The sequence below is a fragment of the Marmota marmota genome, unplaced genomic scaffold (genome assembly GCF_001458135.2).
Source record: "Marmota marmota marmota unplaced genomic scaffold, marMar, whole genome shotgun sequence".
NCBI classification, from domain to species: Eukaryota; Metazoa; Chordata; class Mammalia; order Rodentia; family Sciuridae; genus Marmota; species Marmota marmota.
The window spans coordinates 63,045-80,549 of record NW_026000057.1 but is presented as its reverse complement, the minus strand read 5'-3'; the positions used below and the strand labels follow the sequence as shown (position 1 = coordinate 80,549).

Sequence of the window (17,505 nt, the reverse complement as noted above, 5' to 3'; positions counted from 1 at the left end):
GTATTGCTTATTGCAGAGAGACAAACCATTCCATATTTTGTGGCTCAAAATAATGGTTTATTATTTCTATGATTCTGTGAGTTTGCTGAGTTCAGCTAGGCAGTTCTGCCTCTGGTCTCCCACACTGCTGCATCCAAGTGGAACTTGGCTAGCACTGAAATGTCTATGATAGCCTCTTGTCACCGTGGCCTCTAGTCATTTCATTGTTTGGCTTGGACTTTTTTATGCATGCTAAAGGTCAGGATGAATGGCCTCCATAGTTCTTGTCATTTTCCTGAATTGTGCTTAAACAGCATCACTCCCCCTTGGTACAGAAGACTTCATTCTAAGTCATTGGAAACAGGGAGCAGGACAGCAGGTGTTTTACTCACATTCAATATCTCTGATTGTTTTTGTTTTGTTTTGTGGTACTGGAGATTGAACCCAGGGGAGCTCTGTCACTGAGTTACATATCCATATATTTTAAATTTTGAGACAGGGTTTGGTAAGTTGCTCAGACTGGCCTCAAATATGTGATCCTTCTGCTTCAGCCTCCTGAGTTGCTGGAATTACAGGTGTGCACTACCACATCTGGCTTCTCAGCTTGTTTTCACCTTCAGATCCTATACATATATCAGGCTAGAAAAAATCTGTCTGTGCTGAATTTACTTTTCTGTTAATTACTGTCATGAGTCCACCATTTTGACAAAGGCTAACTAAAGAAGCTTTGGTGGGTGTTTGTAATGCCAATAATGTCCCTGGAGAATACTCTTTCTAATACCTATTAGCATTGTAAATATTTATCTTCAGCCTCTCAGTTCTTAACTTTGCAGCTTCTGAGTGTGACACTAACTTTTAAAAAAATCACCAAAGGGAGCTGAGGTGTTTGAGAATGCTATTGTATTCTCTGTCTACTAGATTTCCTAGAACAAAATTTTTTTGTTGGCATAAATGGTAGTAGGTGGTGACTGTAAGTGGTCAGATATGGATGTAGCTCAGTTGTACCAAAGCTAGTGTTTCAATCCATCATTACCTTTCTTCCTTTTTCTTTTTTCCTTTTTTCTTTTGGTACTGGGAATTGAACCCAGGGATGCTTAACCACTAAACCACATCCCCAGCCCTTTCTTATATTTTATTTAGAAACAAGGTCTCACTCAGTTTCTGAGGGTCTCACTAAGTTGCTGAGGCTGGCTTTGAACTCATGATCCTCCTGCCTCAGCCTCCCAAGCTGCTGTTATTACTGGTGTGTGCACCTAACTACCTTTGCACTATAAACCACCTTGAAATGTACAGCAGGGAATACAATGTGAAAATGTCACATGCCTCCATTCTAGGGCTCATTTAGTAGAGAGAATAACAGTCATATAATGCAGACTGTGTACACTGAGAGAGGGATGAATGCTCCAAAAATTCAAGGAGCAGAGGAATGGCTTCATGCACGGGCAATCAACGAAGCCTTCACAGAGGAAGAGCCATTTTAGCTGAGTGCTGAATACTTCTGATAGGTAAGAATAGCACTCTTTAGAGGGTGCAGTTCAGGTATGAACATAAAGAAGAAGCTGGATGAAACAGACAGCAAAGCAAGTAGGTGAATATTTGTATCCCCGGTATCTTCTTTGGTGACTGGCACAGAGTTAGGTGCTCAATAAATGTCATATGTCCTGACTCATTGGCAGGGTTTGGGGGGTTTTTGTTCTTTTTTTTGGAAAAAAAAAGAGGAAATGCTGTTTTAAATGTAAATATTGACTAGAAGACATACTGTATCACCCGATACATCATACTGCTGGCCGGACTGGCGATATGAACTGGGTTCAAAGGACCTGACTATATCAATAACTAAGAAAACCACACAGCACACTAACATAAGTTTCTGAGGCAGGGCGGCTGGGTTGGGTGATCCCAAGGGTCAGCTCCAGCACTGGAAGAATCAAGAGAGCGAGCATACCACAAACCTTCTATTTATTGGGGAAAAGACATTTGAGAAAGTTCTACCCCAATAAGGCAAGGGATTGGGTTTCAGGGGGTTACCCATCCCCATTAGGTAATGTCTGGGTAGGGCTTGAAGCAGGCTCTGTTGCCGACCAAGGGTAAAGGCCACTTACCTGCACAGCTTTTGCTGTGCGCCAGACTGCTACCTCCAGCGCTCCAGGCAGCGAAAGCAAGCTCAGCCCAGGGGCGATGGGTGGCTCTCCACAATACTGATGTCAAGATCTATAAAATGCGAGAACCAAGTACCTTTCTGATCTCAGCCACCTGGTATTGATGAATTTGAGTACAGCATGGCCTTTGAGTACTATAGCTGGAGAGGTTGAAATGGAATTAGATTGTGTGAGTGCCAGGAATCTAGACTAACAACAGGAAGTGTGCTAAGCTATTTTAAATATTGTTTTATTTAACCTCAGCAATCTTGGACACGTGTTATTCATCTCAACTCACTGATGAAGAATGCAAGCTTGGAGAGGATTTAAAACCTTTTCCAATGCTAAATTGCTAGTGAGTAGTAACATTGTGTTCAAACTCAATATAAAAGTAATTATATATTTAATGTGACTGTTTTGTTTTTCTTTCTAATAATACTGTGCCCCTTCTTAGATGTGCTAATTTATCGACTCCAAAAACTAATAATTGACTTATTTAGGAGGGCAGAGGAGTTATACTTTTGTGTTAGGGTTTGAACCCAGGGCCTTATGCATATTAGGGTTTAGCTCTGACTCACTGAGCTAAACCCCAGCCCAAAAGTTCTGAGAAGCATTATATTTATTTTGGTTAAGGTGTCCAGCCAGAACTATATTTTTTTAGTTTGTTTTTCTTTTCTTTTTTTTTTTTATCAAGTTCTCTCTGGTAAATTTTCATCAGAATTCAGTTGTAACAATTTTTTATCAAAATCAAAACACCCCCCACCCCATTCTCTAATGAACTGGAGAAGTTTCCAAAATCTTAGAGGACAGGAAAGCCACAAGATGGGAACGGCTGGGCTCTGAGTGATCACTTGGAAAGCAGCCAAGCAGTCAGAAATAGTTATTAAACATTACTTGTGTAAGGGGAAAAAAATCCTCTATTTTATTAAATTCTGGAGATGTGAGAATCGGTCTGTTCCTGGAACTGGTATTATTTTAACTAATCAGTTGCTAATATGTTTTAATCAAAGTTATGAAGCAAATAGTGAATATGAAGAAAATGTATTTATTTGGATTTGTGATTTGGATTGAATAGTTATGAGGATTTGAGTTATTCAATGACATATAAAGTAAAATTACCAAATGAACAGTTCTAATGTGTAAGTACATTTCCTAAGACAACTAACAATCATTCAATTCACTTTGGGTATATTTCCCCCTCAACCATCGGTGAAATTAGAATCATCTGGAGGACCCTTCCTCCCAAATACATTAGGGACAAAAAATCAAAATGAAAGGGAGGGACTTATATACTGTAGGAAATCAGAGTGACCTGCTATCATCAGGTTTGATTCATGAAACAGGTATAATGTGAGACCTTGAGATATGGAAAAGATCTGGATGGTCAGAAAGAATGCAGCACTTGTGGGCAGAGGGCAGACATCAAGAGAAAAGGCACAGGAAGAACGATATGATAGACATATGTGGGGTAGGAGGGAAAAGAGCCTGGCAGGTTCCAAAGGCAAGTGTGTTTCCTGGGAGATAAAGAAAAAGCAGTGAGCGACTGGACACTACAGTGAGACCCATTTGAATGTCAGTGTAATAACCAGAAACTGGGGTAATACCAACAGAAATGCAAGTCTGGAAAGGAGACATTTCAAAGAAGGACTGTAGAGATTTTAAAAACCATGGGATGTAATGAAAACCAGTGAAATTAACCTGGTGCCACTGATAAAATTGAGGAGCTCTGGGAAGATAGCTAACTTGGTGGGGAGGTTTGGACATCTTGAAACTGAAGTGGGACATCCAACAGAAGTGGTGGGAAGAAACAAAAAACAGCAAAACTGAAGGACCAGGAAATGCTGATTGTGGAGAAAACTCTGTGCTGAATAGCTTCCTTCTCCTGCCTCATCTATGCTAAGCCCTTTTCTACCCTTCTCCATTCCCCAGGAGGAAGGTTTGTAGGACCTGGGACCCCAAGCTGACATGCTTTGTCTTCTGGCTCCCAGTAGAGTTTAGCCAAAGACACAGACTGAAGGGATGCAGGAGGATAAAGTTGAAGTACTTCTCCCTGTTTTAGGATCTGGCTACTCCACCATTAACTCAAGGTCACAGCTCCTGGCCATTAGCATACAGGCTTCCAATGGCGTTCTCAGGCGGCAGGTATTCCAACCATTTTCCCTTCTCAAGGTGCAAGAACCCAGCCCAGCGCTGGTATGAAGTAGACCCCTAGTAACCAGACACTACCAGCGCATCTCAAAAAAGAGAGATCAGAGTGGAGAACTCCAAGTACCGCACTCGGATCAAGGAGCGACTAGCGTTTCCCAGCCTTGAAAAGAAGTCTGACGAATTACTAGGGGAAAATAAGTGAGTACCCGCCACGTGCCAGGCAGTGGGGAGTTTTCCCATCGTTCATTGCATTTAACGACCAGCAGCACCCATAGTAAACGGGTTATAATATGGGCTGAACCAGAAGTCAGCAGCAAAGGTTCAGGAGTTCGGGGGGAAGGAAACTCCCAGGAGCGAGTGTGCTGGGGGCCCAAGCGGCACCTTGGAGAGGAGACGCAAGGGTGCGCGTGGGGAGAGGGGCAGAGGCGCGCGTGCAGAGGCCACGCGCTTAGTCTCCGCATCCTGGGCGCTGCCGGCTGCCAGCCTCTGGGCCAGCAATCATGAGGACCAAGCAAGTGAACTTGCTCATCTCCTTCGTCGCGGTCACGCTCTTCAGCTTCTCCTGCTTCTGCATCTCCAGGCTGACTCAAACTTGTAAGCAGCGGGCGGCTTCTCCAGCCCCACTTGACACCCCACCCGGCTTCCAGGCTCCAGGAATGTGGGAGTGGCGGGGTAGGGGAGTGGGGTAGACTAGGCACCTGGTGGCGTTGACCTGCTTGCGTTTTAGGATACCGGCGTCGTGTTTTGCAATTGAAGTGCCCCAGGTCCGCCTCTGGCCGGCGGTTAAGCTGTAACGGGCGCACCTGGTCGTCTGTGCGGTGACCATGACCTGCCCCGCACGCGCTAACGGACCTGGCGGCCGGGACCTGGGCCAATCGCTCTGTGGCTTCAGTCCCTCCAATGGTCCCTCGCCTGTGAGGCTCCTTCCCCTCCAATGGTCCATAGACTCGACCTAGGTCCGGTCTTCCCTCCTCTTCTTCCTTCTCTATCGTTTTCAGAAACGAGTGCCAACATCTTTCATTGTCTACAGGAAGGCCGATTTAGCAAGCAAAAAAAAACCCATTGCCTAGTAAAATTGAATTTCAGATGAAGAATGAATTTTTTTTTAGTATAAAAAATTGCATGGGACGTAATTCTAATAATTTGTTCCTCACATATCTGAAATTCAGCTCTAACTAGGTGTTTTTGTTTGTCAACCCTACTTGTACATAGTTGACCTTTAGAGTTCACATGATAAAAAATTTAAGACATAGGAACGTTGTAAATTATTAATCCAGACTTCCAAAATTGTATTAGGTTGTTTTAGGTTAAATTGTCACTTTTTCTATTGAATGCATTTATATGACTCAGGTACACACTAAGTGATCTTAGTTAGCAGTAGGTTAAAGGTTTAAATTTGAGAAGAGCTCCATATTTGTGTTCTCTAGGGTCATTGTGTACACAAAATACCCACATACTCATTTCATAAATTTGAGAAGGGCTCCATATTTGTGTTCTCTAGGGTCATTGTGTACACAAAATACCCACATACTCATTTCAATGATTAGCAATGTACATTAAGTTATCTGATTTATAAAATTTTCTCTAATCTTTCATTAAATCATTTCCATCTGTGATTTATGCATTATCCAAATGCATTTTTATGAGCACATTTATAACAAAAATAAGTGGTTTCCTGAAATTAGAAAGCAAAATGTAAACTTACAGTAATTTTGGAAGATAATTTAGAATAGTAGTTCAGAGGATGTTTTGGTACCACTAATATTTTTATGATGAGATTGTAGACTTTGAAATACAAATCATTTTGATATGTTTTCTAGTTATGATCAGAAAGAAGAGGTTTGGTTCCTGAAACCATTTATATTACTGCCTTTCAGATATTCAAGCTCAGAAAATGGGATGCCGTTCTTGAAAATAAAACACTTTTAATTTAAAATAGCAGCTAAATTAGATTTTTCATTTTCTATGAATATGTTTCTATGGTGCCTACCTCTTAAATAACTAGAAAATCAACCCTATAATAATGAGAGAGGTTCTTACATCAACAAAAGAAAACACAGACATCACTTAGTTTTTGATGTAGTGATTTTTATAAAGCACCTAGTATTTTGAAAAAATTGATCTGTAAGTATAATCACTATCAATGGAAATTTGGGGATATGTATGTCACAGCCAGGAGGCCAAGGGGAACAGGAGGTGATAGAAGGATGATGTCATAGGGACCAAGAAATGACCATGGGTTGCATTCTGTGTAAGACAGGAGCTGTGGGAGGGTTTTATGTAGAGGAGTGGCATGTACTCACATATATATTTAAATAACTACTGAAGTGGACTGTGACAGAATCACAGAATGCTCCAAGAATTTTTGGCTTACAGTGGATTCTTCGACCTTAGCACTATTGATATTTTGCATTGGATAGGGGTTTTTGTTGTTGTTGTTTGTTTTTGGTTTTTGTTTTGTTTTGTTTGTTTTTCCTTTTACTCAGGTTGTCCTGTATGTTTAGTAGTATCCGGCTCCATTCAGTAGACGCCTGTGGTAATACCCCATTCCAGCTGTGACAATCAGTGCTTGAGAGCCACTGGTTTAACCAGAGAAATGAGTTGCCATTTACCGAAGTGGGGAAGCAGCAGATTTGGGAGATTAAAATCAATATTTCTGTTATGCATGAGATATCTAATAGACTTCAAAGTGAAAAAACTCAAGAGGCAATTGGATGTGTCAGTCTGAATCAGGACTGGCCATATTTTGGGGGGAAATGGGTACTGGAGATTGAACTCAGGGCACTCAACCACTGAGCTACATCTCCAGCCCTATTTTGTGTTTTATTTAGATACAGGGTCTCAATGAATTGCTTAGCACTTTGCTTTTGCTGAGGCTGCTTTAAACTCGCAATCCTCCTGCCTCAGCCTCCGGAGCTGCTGGGATTACAGGCATGCCACTGTGCACAGCATGACTGGCCATATTAACTTGAAGACTCCAAGTGGCATTTAAAGTCATGAGATTGGAAGAGACCACCTAGGGAATAGATGAAAAGTTCCAAGAAATAATCCTTGGGGGAATTCCAGTAGCTCAAAGTCAAGGAAAAACTAGAAAGGGAGAGAGTGAAGCCAAGAAGGTATTTCCAGGAGGAGAGCACAACAGTTTTAAAATGCTGAGAGATGGAGTGAGTTCTCTCTAGTGCAGTAATAAAAAAAACCACCTTACTCACAATCCTTAAAAGTCATCACTCCTGTTTTATTGGTGAATGCTGCAGCCACTTGATCTCCAGGGTCTCAATTGAAGTAGATAGTTCATCATTACCACCAAGACAATTTAGATAATTATTTTGCTAGTGCATATCATGGACTTATAGTATTCCATTTTGGGGGAACAGCATGGCAGGTTATCACTGCATTCAAGACCAAGTAGTACAAATAACCAATCCCAGATTTTCTCCTTTGAGACCTTGTTACCAGAGGAATGCAGCTACTCCAAGGGCCCCTAGTTACCCTGGAAAAGCCAGCACTTGCCTGCCACTAACACTGGATTTGGAGCTAGCATGCGGTTGCTGCTGTTGCCACTGCCTGAACATCTGACAGTCCAGCAAAGGCTGGCTCTCTGGTGGAGGAAACACCAAAAACAGAATAACATCTCCCTTACATACACCCTTTACTCTGACATAACCGCCTTCCAGTGGCAGAATACAAGAACACCACTGGCAAGGGAGTCTGAGGCAAGCAACAGATTTCTAGTTTTGTTCATAACAAAAATAATTTAGAAAAATCAATAAATACAAGTTTTAGAAAGTCCAGGAATAAGGAAAATAAAACCACAAATTATGTAGGGGCATATGTAAATATGATAAAAATTGTACTCCAAAAAGCAAAGGAATGATAAGCAGATACAATTCAGGAGAGTGGAAACATCAAGAGATAAGATAGGAAAGGAATCCACCAAGTCAAAGGCATTGGGTGACGAGTTAGCTGTATTCATTTCACATCACACTGTATTATATCTTTTCTTTTGTATGTATACATTTTTTAAATGGAAAGAATTTGAATGGTGAGAATATAGAAGCAAGAAAATGGAAATGATGGTCACAGATTACCTAGCTCGCTAGAGAAAAGAGGAGCAATTAAAACACTTTTTAAAAAAATATTTATATTTTTGTTGCAGTCCGACACAATACCTTTGTTTTATTTATTTATTTATTTTTATGTGATGCTGAGGATGGAATCCAGGGCCCTGCATGTGCTAGGCGAGCGCTCTACCGCTGAGTCACAATCCCAAGCCCCAAAACACCTTTTTGAAAATGTTTTTAAATGAACACTAATATGCTTTTATATACATATGTAGTTGATTTATTAAAGTGGTTCAGCTAATTGGGATACAAATAAAAACAGCTTTTTCAATGTTTCTAGTAACTCTTCATGTGTTCTATTTAACTTCCTTACCTGCTTAACTACAGTTTCCTAGGGATCATGAAGACTCATTTTGTCTTTTTAGGGTAACTTTTATTTATCCATATAGTCTCATTTGTGCTTCTAAAGTTTTATTCTTTTCAAGTCTTCAATGGCATAGTCAATTAATGGCTTCTTCTCTGTTACCTCCTGGACAGACTAGACTGTGGCTCTAGAAAGAAAAGGAATGGCAGGACAAGAAAGTGGTCTGCTCTCAGACAACTCCTTGTTGTTTGGTGTAAAACATCCTTAAAATTCAGTGGCTCTAAATGATCATTTTGTTTAACTCTTGACTTAGGAATTCAGGAAGGGCTCACTGGAGAGTTTGTCCATGATGGGAAGTGGTGACAGCCGGGACATGTGGGGCTGCCTCTAGTAGATCAGCTAGATCCACTACCAAGAAGTCTCTTGCACACACCGGTGTGGAATCTCTCCTCTCCCTGAGGTGGCTCATCCTCCAAGGCCTCTCCACTTGGCATTGTGGTCATAGCAAGAATGTACTTTTTTTTTTTTTTCCCCTATAAGGTAGCTACCCTTCAAAAGGCAGAAAGTGGAACCTGTCCGGCCAAGTAAAGACTATACTCCAAAGTGGTAGAGCATTACTACTGCTGTAGTCAAAGTGGTCGCAGGGTGTACCCAGATTCAGGAGGAGAGAGATAGTACCTCTTGATCAATGATGGAAAAGATCACATTGCAGAGCACTATTTGATAGCCATTTGGGAGCCAGAGGTCTCCTTGTGTGTTAGCAGTGTGGTGGTTTGGATTTCTCTAGAAGATGCTTCTCTCTGGTGGCATCCAATGCTGATATATCCAATGCTGATATCTTCAGTGGGGTTGCTTGTGGCTGCTTCTGAGGGCCTGCTGGAGTCTCCCCACTGACCATTCCCTGGTCTAGGCTTATCATTTCTTCCTTGGGCCCTTCCTCCCTCCCTCTGATCTCTCCATAGCCCCTTGCTCCTTAGGTGACTCCCTTGTCACTGTCCAATAATATTCTCTGGAGCCACAGCAATACTTGCATCTTTGCCACTTCAGGCTTTGTGCCTGAAGGCTCCTTTCAGAAACGGCTCAGGGCTTAGCATCTCGTCTCCCTCCCTCCTGCTCCTTGTCATCTGGCAGCATGATATTTCTTATAGTCCAGTGGCTCTGTAATTTCTAGTAGAGATGCTCCTCAGCCCCTGTATTATTTCTTGGGGGTTCTCTTCCTTTGGTGGAAGGAAAAATACCTTCATCCTTACACAAATGTTGGAGCATATAAATATCACCAATGTGTCTAACCTTGTGGGAATATGGCAGCAATATCATTAATACTGTCCATAGAGCAGAACTGGGCAGGAGAGGAGTTCCCAGGTGCAATCCTAAGCCAGCAGCATTCAAAGTCCAAAAGTAGGCTATTAAAGACAGTCTGAGGTATGTCTGGTGGAATTTAAAATAGGTGTAGAAGAATAATATTTGCAACAATCACAAAAAAAAGATAAAGGAGAGATATGGAGGATTATACTAAATTTTAGCACTATCATGAAATGAGAATGTAAGAAATAGATTAGACTGTAATAAGTCAAGGACTTGTGTTGAAATATGTAATCTAACCACTAAAATAATAGTAAAATAATGTACAACTGTGTCACTGATTATATTAAATGCTTTGAAAAAATGAAAAATTTCTGGGGATATAATAAAAATACAACTTGAGGATGTTTGCAAAAAATACATTTGAATTTTCAAAGACAGAAATGTTGGTAGAGTAAGGATAGAACTATAAATCTGAAAACCCAGGCCAAAAGAAAGTTGATGAGGCTGTATTCATATCAGCAAAGGAAATTCTAAAGCAAAATATAACTCATGTTTAATAAACAGAAAAACATCATTAGCAGTCAAGAAAATGCTACTATTCCATACCATTCTGATTTTTATACATTGGGAAATTAGACATTTGGGGTGCATGTAGAATTTTATAAATGTATACAAATGTCCCTTGAAGAAGTTTATATTCAGTCACTTCTGTTATAAGACACATGCATTTTATATCTTAGCAATTTTCCACTACATAATACTCAGGGTCCCCTGCCTTACCTGTTGTGTGGCCAACTTCAGTTCTCACAGATCTATACCTATATCATCCAGTTGTTAAATATTTTAGATAACATCCCTACCACCGGATAGATCCTATGGGAACTCTTATTAAACATGCTTAATATGAGTGTGTACCCAGAGTATTCTTGGTACTCTTGGTATTTATAATTGTTCATCAACAATAGTAGACATAAATATGTTGTGGCATATTTGGTTTAGTGAAATATTTTACAGCAGTAAAAATGAATGAACTATACATGAATATGGATTAATCTCAAAAGCATAAAGAGCAAAAGAAGTATAGACAGATACATGCATTTTACCTAATAAGGTCTAGATCCTGGGAAGAACAAAGATAGGGTTTCGAAGGCTTAGCTCGTGGTTGGTTCATGAATGTCATTATTATCCTTTAAGCTGTTCTGTATACTCTTTGTCATAGCCGATGAATTTCATAATAAAACCTCATTCATAAAGGGACTGCTCAGGAAGAATTTAAAGAGATCAATGTGTGGTATGATTTGATTCTTGCAAAGCACACACGGAGAGGAGTAAGACCAAGTATATTTTTCCTTTTTAGCTTCATCTCCTGCTGCCTGCCTATGATCCTTTGAATGCCGAATGTCCCCCAGATCCAGTGTGTTGAAGATTTGGTCCCTAGAGTATTGCTCCTTGGGGGTGGTGGGATCTTTAAGAAGTGAGGCTTAGTGGGAGGTCTTTAGGTCCCTGGGGGGCGTGCCCTGGAAAGAGACTGTGGGATCCTGGCCCCTTCCTCATTCTCTCTTTTGCTTATTGGCAATCACTTGAGCAGTTTGGCTCCATCCATACTCCTGGCCACTGACATGTGGCACCTCCACCAGAAACCTGAAACCCATGGGTCTGCCTGGCCATGGATTGGAACCTCTAAAACTGTGGGCCAAAATATTCTCTTTTTTCTCAGGTATTTGTTAAAGTGACAGAGATCTGACTAACATACTGCCTCAGATGCTCTTTTTTTGAACCACATTGGGAACAAATGAATGCATATAAAACTTAAAGTAGGGCTGGGGTTGCGGCTCAGCAGAAGAGCACTCACCTAGCACATGCAAGACCCTGGATTCAATCCTCAGAACCACATAAAAATAAATAAATAAAATAAAGATATTGTGTTCAATTACAACTAAAAAAATTTTTTAAAAGAACTTAAAGTGCCTTCAACATTTTAAGACCATGCTTTTTGGTCTACTTTTTTATCCCACAAGTGAATGACTTACATTCCTCTGTCTGCACCACCTCATTTCAGGCTCTGTGTATTTATGCAGGTGCTTTCTTAGTCTGTAATGCCCTTCCTTGACTTTGCTGTAAGGCAAAATTCTACATAGTCTTCAAGTCATTAAATATTCCCTCTTCTCTGAAATCTTTCTCACCCCTTTCCCTGGTCCTAAGCGCTAATCATTTCTGCTTCCCCTTTCCTATGGCATTTTGGGGATAATTCCATTTTAATCATGATTATTAGTTGTTTAAAGATGTGCAACCTGATTGTCAGTTGATTTAGAAGAGAAACCTGACTTTACCTATGTTTATTTTCAGTAACATAGTACAAGGAGTGGGAGAAAGAATGATTGTCTTGCCATGCTTCTCCTTGCTGGAGGTGTTTAGTGAGTGAATAAAGCCAGTAGAGTCAGGCCAGGGTGATGTTATACTGGACCTTGTACACCAAGGCAGGTAGTTTAGACTTTATTCAGTGAGCATTCAGGGAACCACGTACACTCCTTAGCAATGTTTCCAGAAGATTAATTGTGAATTGGAGGTGAAGACCAATTAAGAAGCAATTATAGTAGTATCACTAAAGGCAATAAGCCTGAACTATGTTAATACCAATGATGATAAAGATAAAACAATTAAAGAGGTCTACAACAGTGTTCCTCAAATTTTAATGTGCATTGTCAACTGGGAATCTTATTGAAATGCAAGTTCTGATTCAGTAGGTCTGGGGTGAAATACCTGAGATAACTGCATTTTTAACAAGTTCATATTTATGCTAGAGATTTGTGCAGTCCAAGATGGCGACCCAGCCAGGTGGATGGCAAATACTCAAAAAGCAGTTTGAGCAAGGAACTGAATTTTTACTTTACATTAATTTCAGGTAGTTTAAATTTACATTTAATAACTGAAGTAGTGCAAACTATCTCTCCATCAACCAAACTTCAGCCTTATTGTGTGACATTTTGCGAATGTTATTGAAATTCAGCATTAAAACTGAGATGTGCTATAAGTTTAATACACAGGAATTAGACTGCTTAGAACATAAAAAGGAATGTAAGATATCCCATTGATCTTACATTTTTTGATATAATGAATTAAATAAAACATATTATTTAAATTTACTTTCCCTAATTTCCTTTTACTTTTAAAAATGTGGCTACTAGAAAACTTAAACTTACGGATGTGACTTTGCATTTTATTTCTACTGAAAAGCACTACTTTGGTCCCTGCTGTGAGAAACAATGATCAATTGTACTTAGGATCCTGCCTGGAATTTTTTTTTTTTAATGAGCAGAAGTCATATTGGTTCACGACCTACATGAACTAGTATTTGTTTTCAGTTTCACTGCAAAGATGCTCAGTTGACTCAAAGCATCTCATTATTGTTTATTTAAACCATGGCAAAGTAGATTTATAACATGTTGTCCTCACTAAATACCCAAGTGACTATTCATGTAGCACGAATATTTTTTAAAAGACTCTCAATAGCTGGATTTATCATAGAAGAACATAAGAAAGCAAATATAAGATTAGAGATTTTGTTTTTTAACACTCTCTGACTACTTCTGTAAATACCTCTTCCTCTAGAGAAAACTCTTTCCATGTTTACCAAATTGATCCTTCAGGGACTTCTCTATATTCTGGAAACCCAGATATATTGCATCACTCATGATAGATGAACTCTGCACATATGATACATTTTGAAAAGAGAATATTTCCCATGAATCCCTAATTCCAAAGGGTTTTACTGGTTACACTATGTCCATCTGCAATGTTTTTATATGCTATATGCATAGTCAAGGCTTAAGGCTTATCAGCTAGATGCAATTCTTTTGATTAGAGCAGGATTCAGTTTAAAAATCACTAAAATCAATTATCAATTCCTACACTGACAAATCCACTCATTACTTTTTTTGTTGTTGTTGTTTTTTGATACTGGGTATTGAACCCAGGGACATTTTACTGCTGAGCTACATCCCTAGTCATTTTTATTTTTATTTTGAGACTGGATCTCCTTGAGCTGTGAAGGCTAGCCTTGAACTTACAATCCTATGTTCATTTCATTCATTCACCATATATGTGTGATAAGAGCTGTAGGCCATTTGCTGTTTCAGGCATTGGGAATTTAGTAGTTAAAATAACCCAATCTTGCTGTTCTCAAGCTTACATTCTAGAGAGTTCTGGAGATAGACATGAAATAGTAAATATGTACAAAGAAATCAGCTAATGACTAGAGATTGTGTTAGATTTTTGCCACTGTGACAAAATACCTGAGAACATTGAATTCATCAAGATCTAAAACAGGTAATATGAATTATAATGCATTCTGCTGTCATATATAAATAAAAAAAATAAATAAAAAGATAAAACAGAACAAAGAGGAATGATTTATTTTGGCTCATACTTTCAGAGGTTTCACTCAGTCCATGGTCTGTGGTTACGTTGCTTTGGGCCTACGGTAAGCATCATGGCAGAAGGGTGTGGTGGAAGACAGCTGCTTACCTTATGGCAGCCAGAATTAGAAAGAGAGAGAGTTAGAGTGGGAGAGAGAGAGAGGGAGAGAACATGCCAGATGCCAATGATAAAATATGCCTTCAAAGACATACTCCCAGTGATCTACTTCCTCCAACTAGGCCACATCTCCTAAAGCTTCCATTACCTCCCAACAGTGCCACCAGCTGGGGAATCAAGCCTTCAACACAGGAGACTTCAGGGAATATTCCAGATCCAAACTGTAGTGGTCATTTTTTTTTTTTTTTTCTTTTTTGAAGACCAAGAGGAGAGAAAGGGTGCTGTTATACATAGAAAGGCAGGGTGGGCTTATCCGAGGCAGTAATGTTGTAGCAGAAAACTGAATGAACTTAGGGAGCTGTAGCCATAGCACACCCAGGGGATGAGCACTCTGTACAGAGACAACTGCAGGAGCGAAAGCCCTGGGGTGGGGAGGGTTAGGCTCAGCAAGGAGCCCAGCATGGCAGGAGCTGTTGTCCCTCACTTCAGCAGAGAAAGCAGGAAATGAGGCCAGAGCAGAACCCGTACTTAAAGACTCTGGTAGATTTTCTAAGTGTGATGAGAAATCTTCGGAGAGCTTTGAGCAAGGGAGTGATGGTATCCAGTTTTTGCCACAGGCCACCCAAAAATACTTCACTGTTACTTTTATATTTTGCCTTCATTTTTTTTTTAAAGTCTATCTGAAATTCATTGTAAATCCAAGTGTTTTATTGCACCCCAAATCATTAACTAATTTCTCTACCAGTTGAAGTAGCATTTTAAAATATTCTTATGTCTCTCACAGGTTTTCTTTATATGTTTTGATGTAGCATTTTTTAAGATTCTTAATGTCTCTCACAGGTTTTCTTTATGTTTTGATGTATTGACTATCTAACAAAGAATTGTTCCTTTGTACGATCTGGTGATTATAGTTAATAACAATACTTTGTATACTTGAAAATTGATGAGAGTAGATTTTAAAGTATTCTTACCACACCCACAAAAAAGGATGGGAGGTCATGCATATATTAAGTAGCCCCATTTAGTCATCCCACAGTGTGTGCCTATTTCAGAACAACATGTTGTATATCATGAATATAGTCAATTTTGTTCAATTAAAAATAAATTTTAAAAATTGTTTTCATTTTCATCATAGATTATACTTTTTCATTGTAAAATGAACTATATAATCTACCTTAATGCACTATTTCCCTATATCATTGTATCTGACATGTATATGGTAAAGTGAGAAACAAAAGTAGGTAAAATTCCAGGGTGATATAAAACAAAACATTAAAACATTTTCATCTTGGAGAAATGAGATCCCAATTCTTTTTTCCTTTTATATGACTTAAAACAAATTTTTGACCGCTCTATTGATTCTCTAATGATTTGTCTAACTATTTTAAGAAAGCAACCAAGGTTAGAAGCTGTTATCCACATACCCCCTCGGCTGCCTCATTTTCTCTAGGCCGTATCCTAGGTCCTTTTAATAAGTTCTAAGGCAAGTCTAGGTGTGTTAAAGTTAACACGCACACAGGACAGTGATGCCTTGAATGGAATAGCTGGTCAGAGTGGAGATTCTCTTCTCTAGCTTCACTGGAGGCTTTGAGTCCTGTCCATCTTGAGCACTATATTCATCTGCAGGATCCAATAGAGGTCCCCCATATTGACATGAGGAAGAGGAAGAGAAAGACACACCCCTTCTCTGTCCTAGCTCTAGATGGTGCAAACCAGTTCCACCCACAGCGCATCAGATGCCACCTAGACAGGTGGCCAAATCATAGGCAAGAGACTCTGAGATGGACACTCTTCAGGTGGGTGGCCATGTATCCAGTGAGAAGCCCACTGCTGTGGAATGGAAGGACAGCCTTAGGGGGTGGCTGTTAATGTTTCCTAGAGGCTTGAGTAGGCCGGAGTATTTCCCAAATCCTCTCTTAACTGCGGAAACCACCTGGAAAAGGAGTGCAGGAAACAGAGAGAAGAGAGAAGAGAGGAGAGCCATGTGAGAATGAGTCAACACTATTGCCACCTCTTTTGCTCCATGGGACCCTTTTCTGAGATCCTTAAGACCTTCCATGGAATCTCTATGCCCATGGGTTTCCTGGGAGCCTCTGCTTTGTCTCGCCCCATCTCAGCCTCATCTCCAGTGGAGGCCAGGAACCAGCGAACAGCTCCCAGGGAGAAGAATTGCCAATAATTACCAGTTCCTACATCTCTGTAACTATTAATGATTAGGATAATAACAATACAAATAAAGTTTTTGAGCTCTGCCTGTTTCAATCTAATAATTTAGGATTTTTATTTCTACCTCTTTTTCTTCTATTTTCTGTTTGCTACTATAATCTAGAATTATAAAGGAAAAGTTTTAAAAAAATATATTTTCTTTTCATTATGTATGATCTTATTTTAAAAATTCTGTTGCTTCTATATATCTGATGAATTTAAATGTGCCTCAAATCCTTTTAGACCACAATTTTCTCATTTAATATTTTTTATTTCCAGTTACTTGGAAAACATTTTTTTAGTACATTTTGTTAAAGAATGGTAGAGGTAAGTTACCTTTACATTTATGAGAGGGTTTTTCATTGTTATTTTTGCATATGAATAATAACTTATCTGTGCACAAAATTACTGGATCACAGTAGTTTTCCGTTCTAATTGCTTGTCCATCTAGCCTTGTGGTTTTTCCATGCTACCCTCAGCCCTGTAAGGCCACAGTGAATTATTCAGGATGGTGATGTAGCTGGCTTATTAAAGAAGCTGGAAACCTAGTTGTTCCAGTGCGATTCCTCTGGAAGACCTTTGCTTTCCTCCAGCATCTACTCTAACACACACACACACACACACACACACACACACATACACACACACACAGAGTACACATGCTATTCACCCTTTGCATGTAGCTCTAACTTCTTTGGGCTACTTTTTATCTCTGCATCCAGGGCAAACACCACAAATTGTCTACCCAGTTTACAACAGCAGTCTCCCTTTT

The 17,505-nt window shown here is 39.7% G+C and overlaps 1 protein-coding gene across 1 annotated transcript in view; it reads left to right on the top strand.

Moving 5' to 3' along the window:
- The first annotated feature begins 4,663 nt into the window (after positions 1-4,663).
- Mgat4d (MGAT4 family member D) overlaps positions 4,664-17,505 on the top strand; it is a 45,532-nt gene continuing 32,690 nt past the window's right edge. The window contains exon 1 of the mRNA XM_048813438.1: positions 4,664-4,859. Within this exon, the coding sequence (XP_048669395.1) occupies positions 4,766-4,859 (94 nt within the window). The 5' untranslated portion in view covers positions 4,664-4,765. The remainder of the gene's footprint in view (positions 4,860-17,505) is intronic.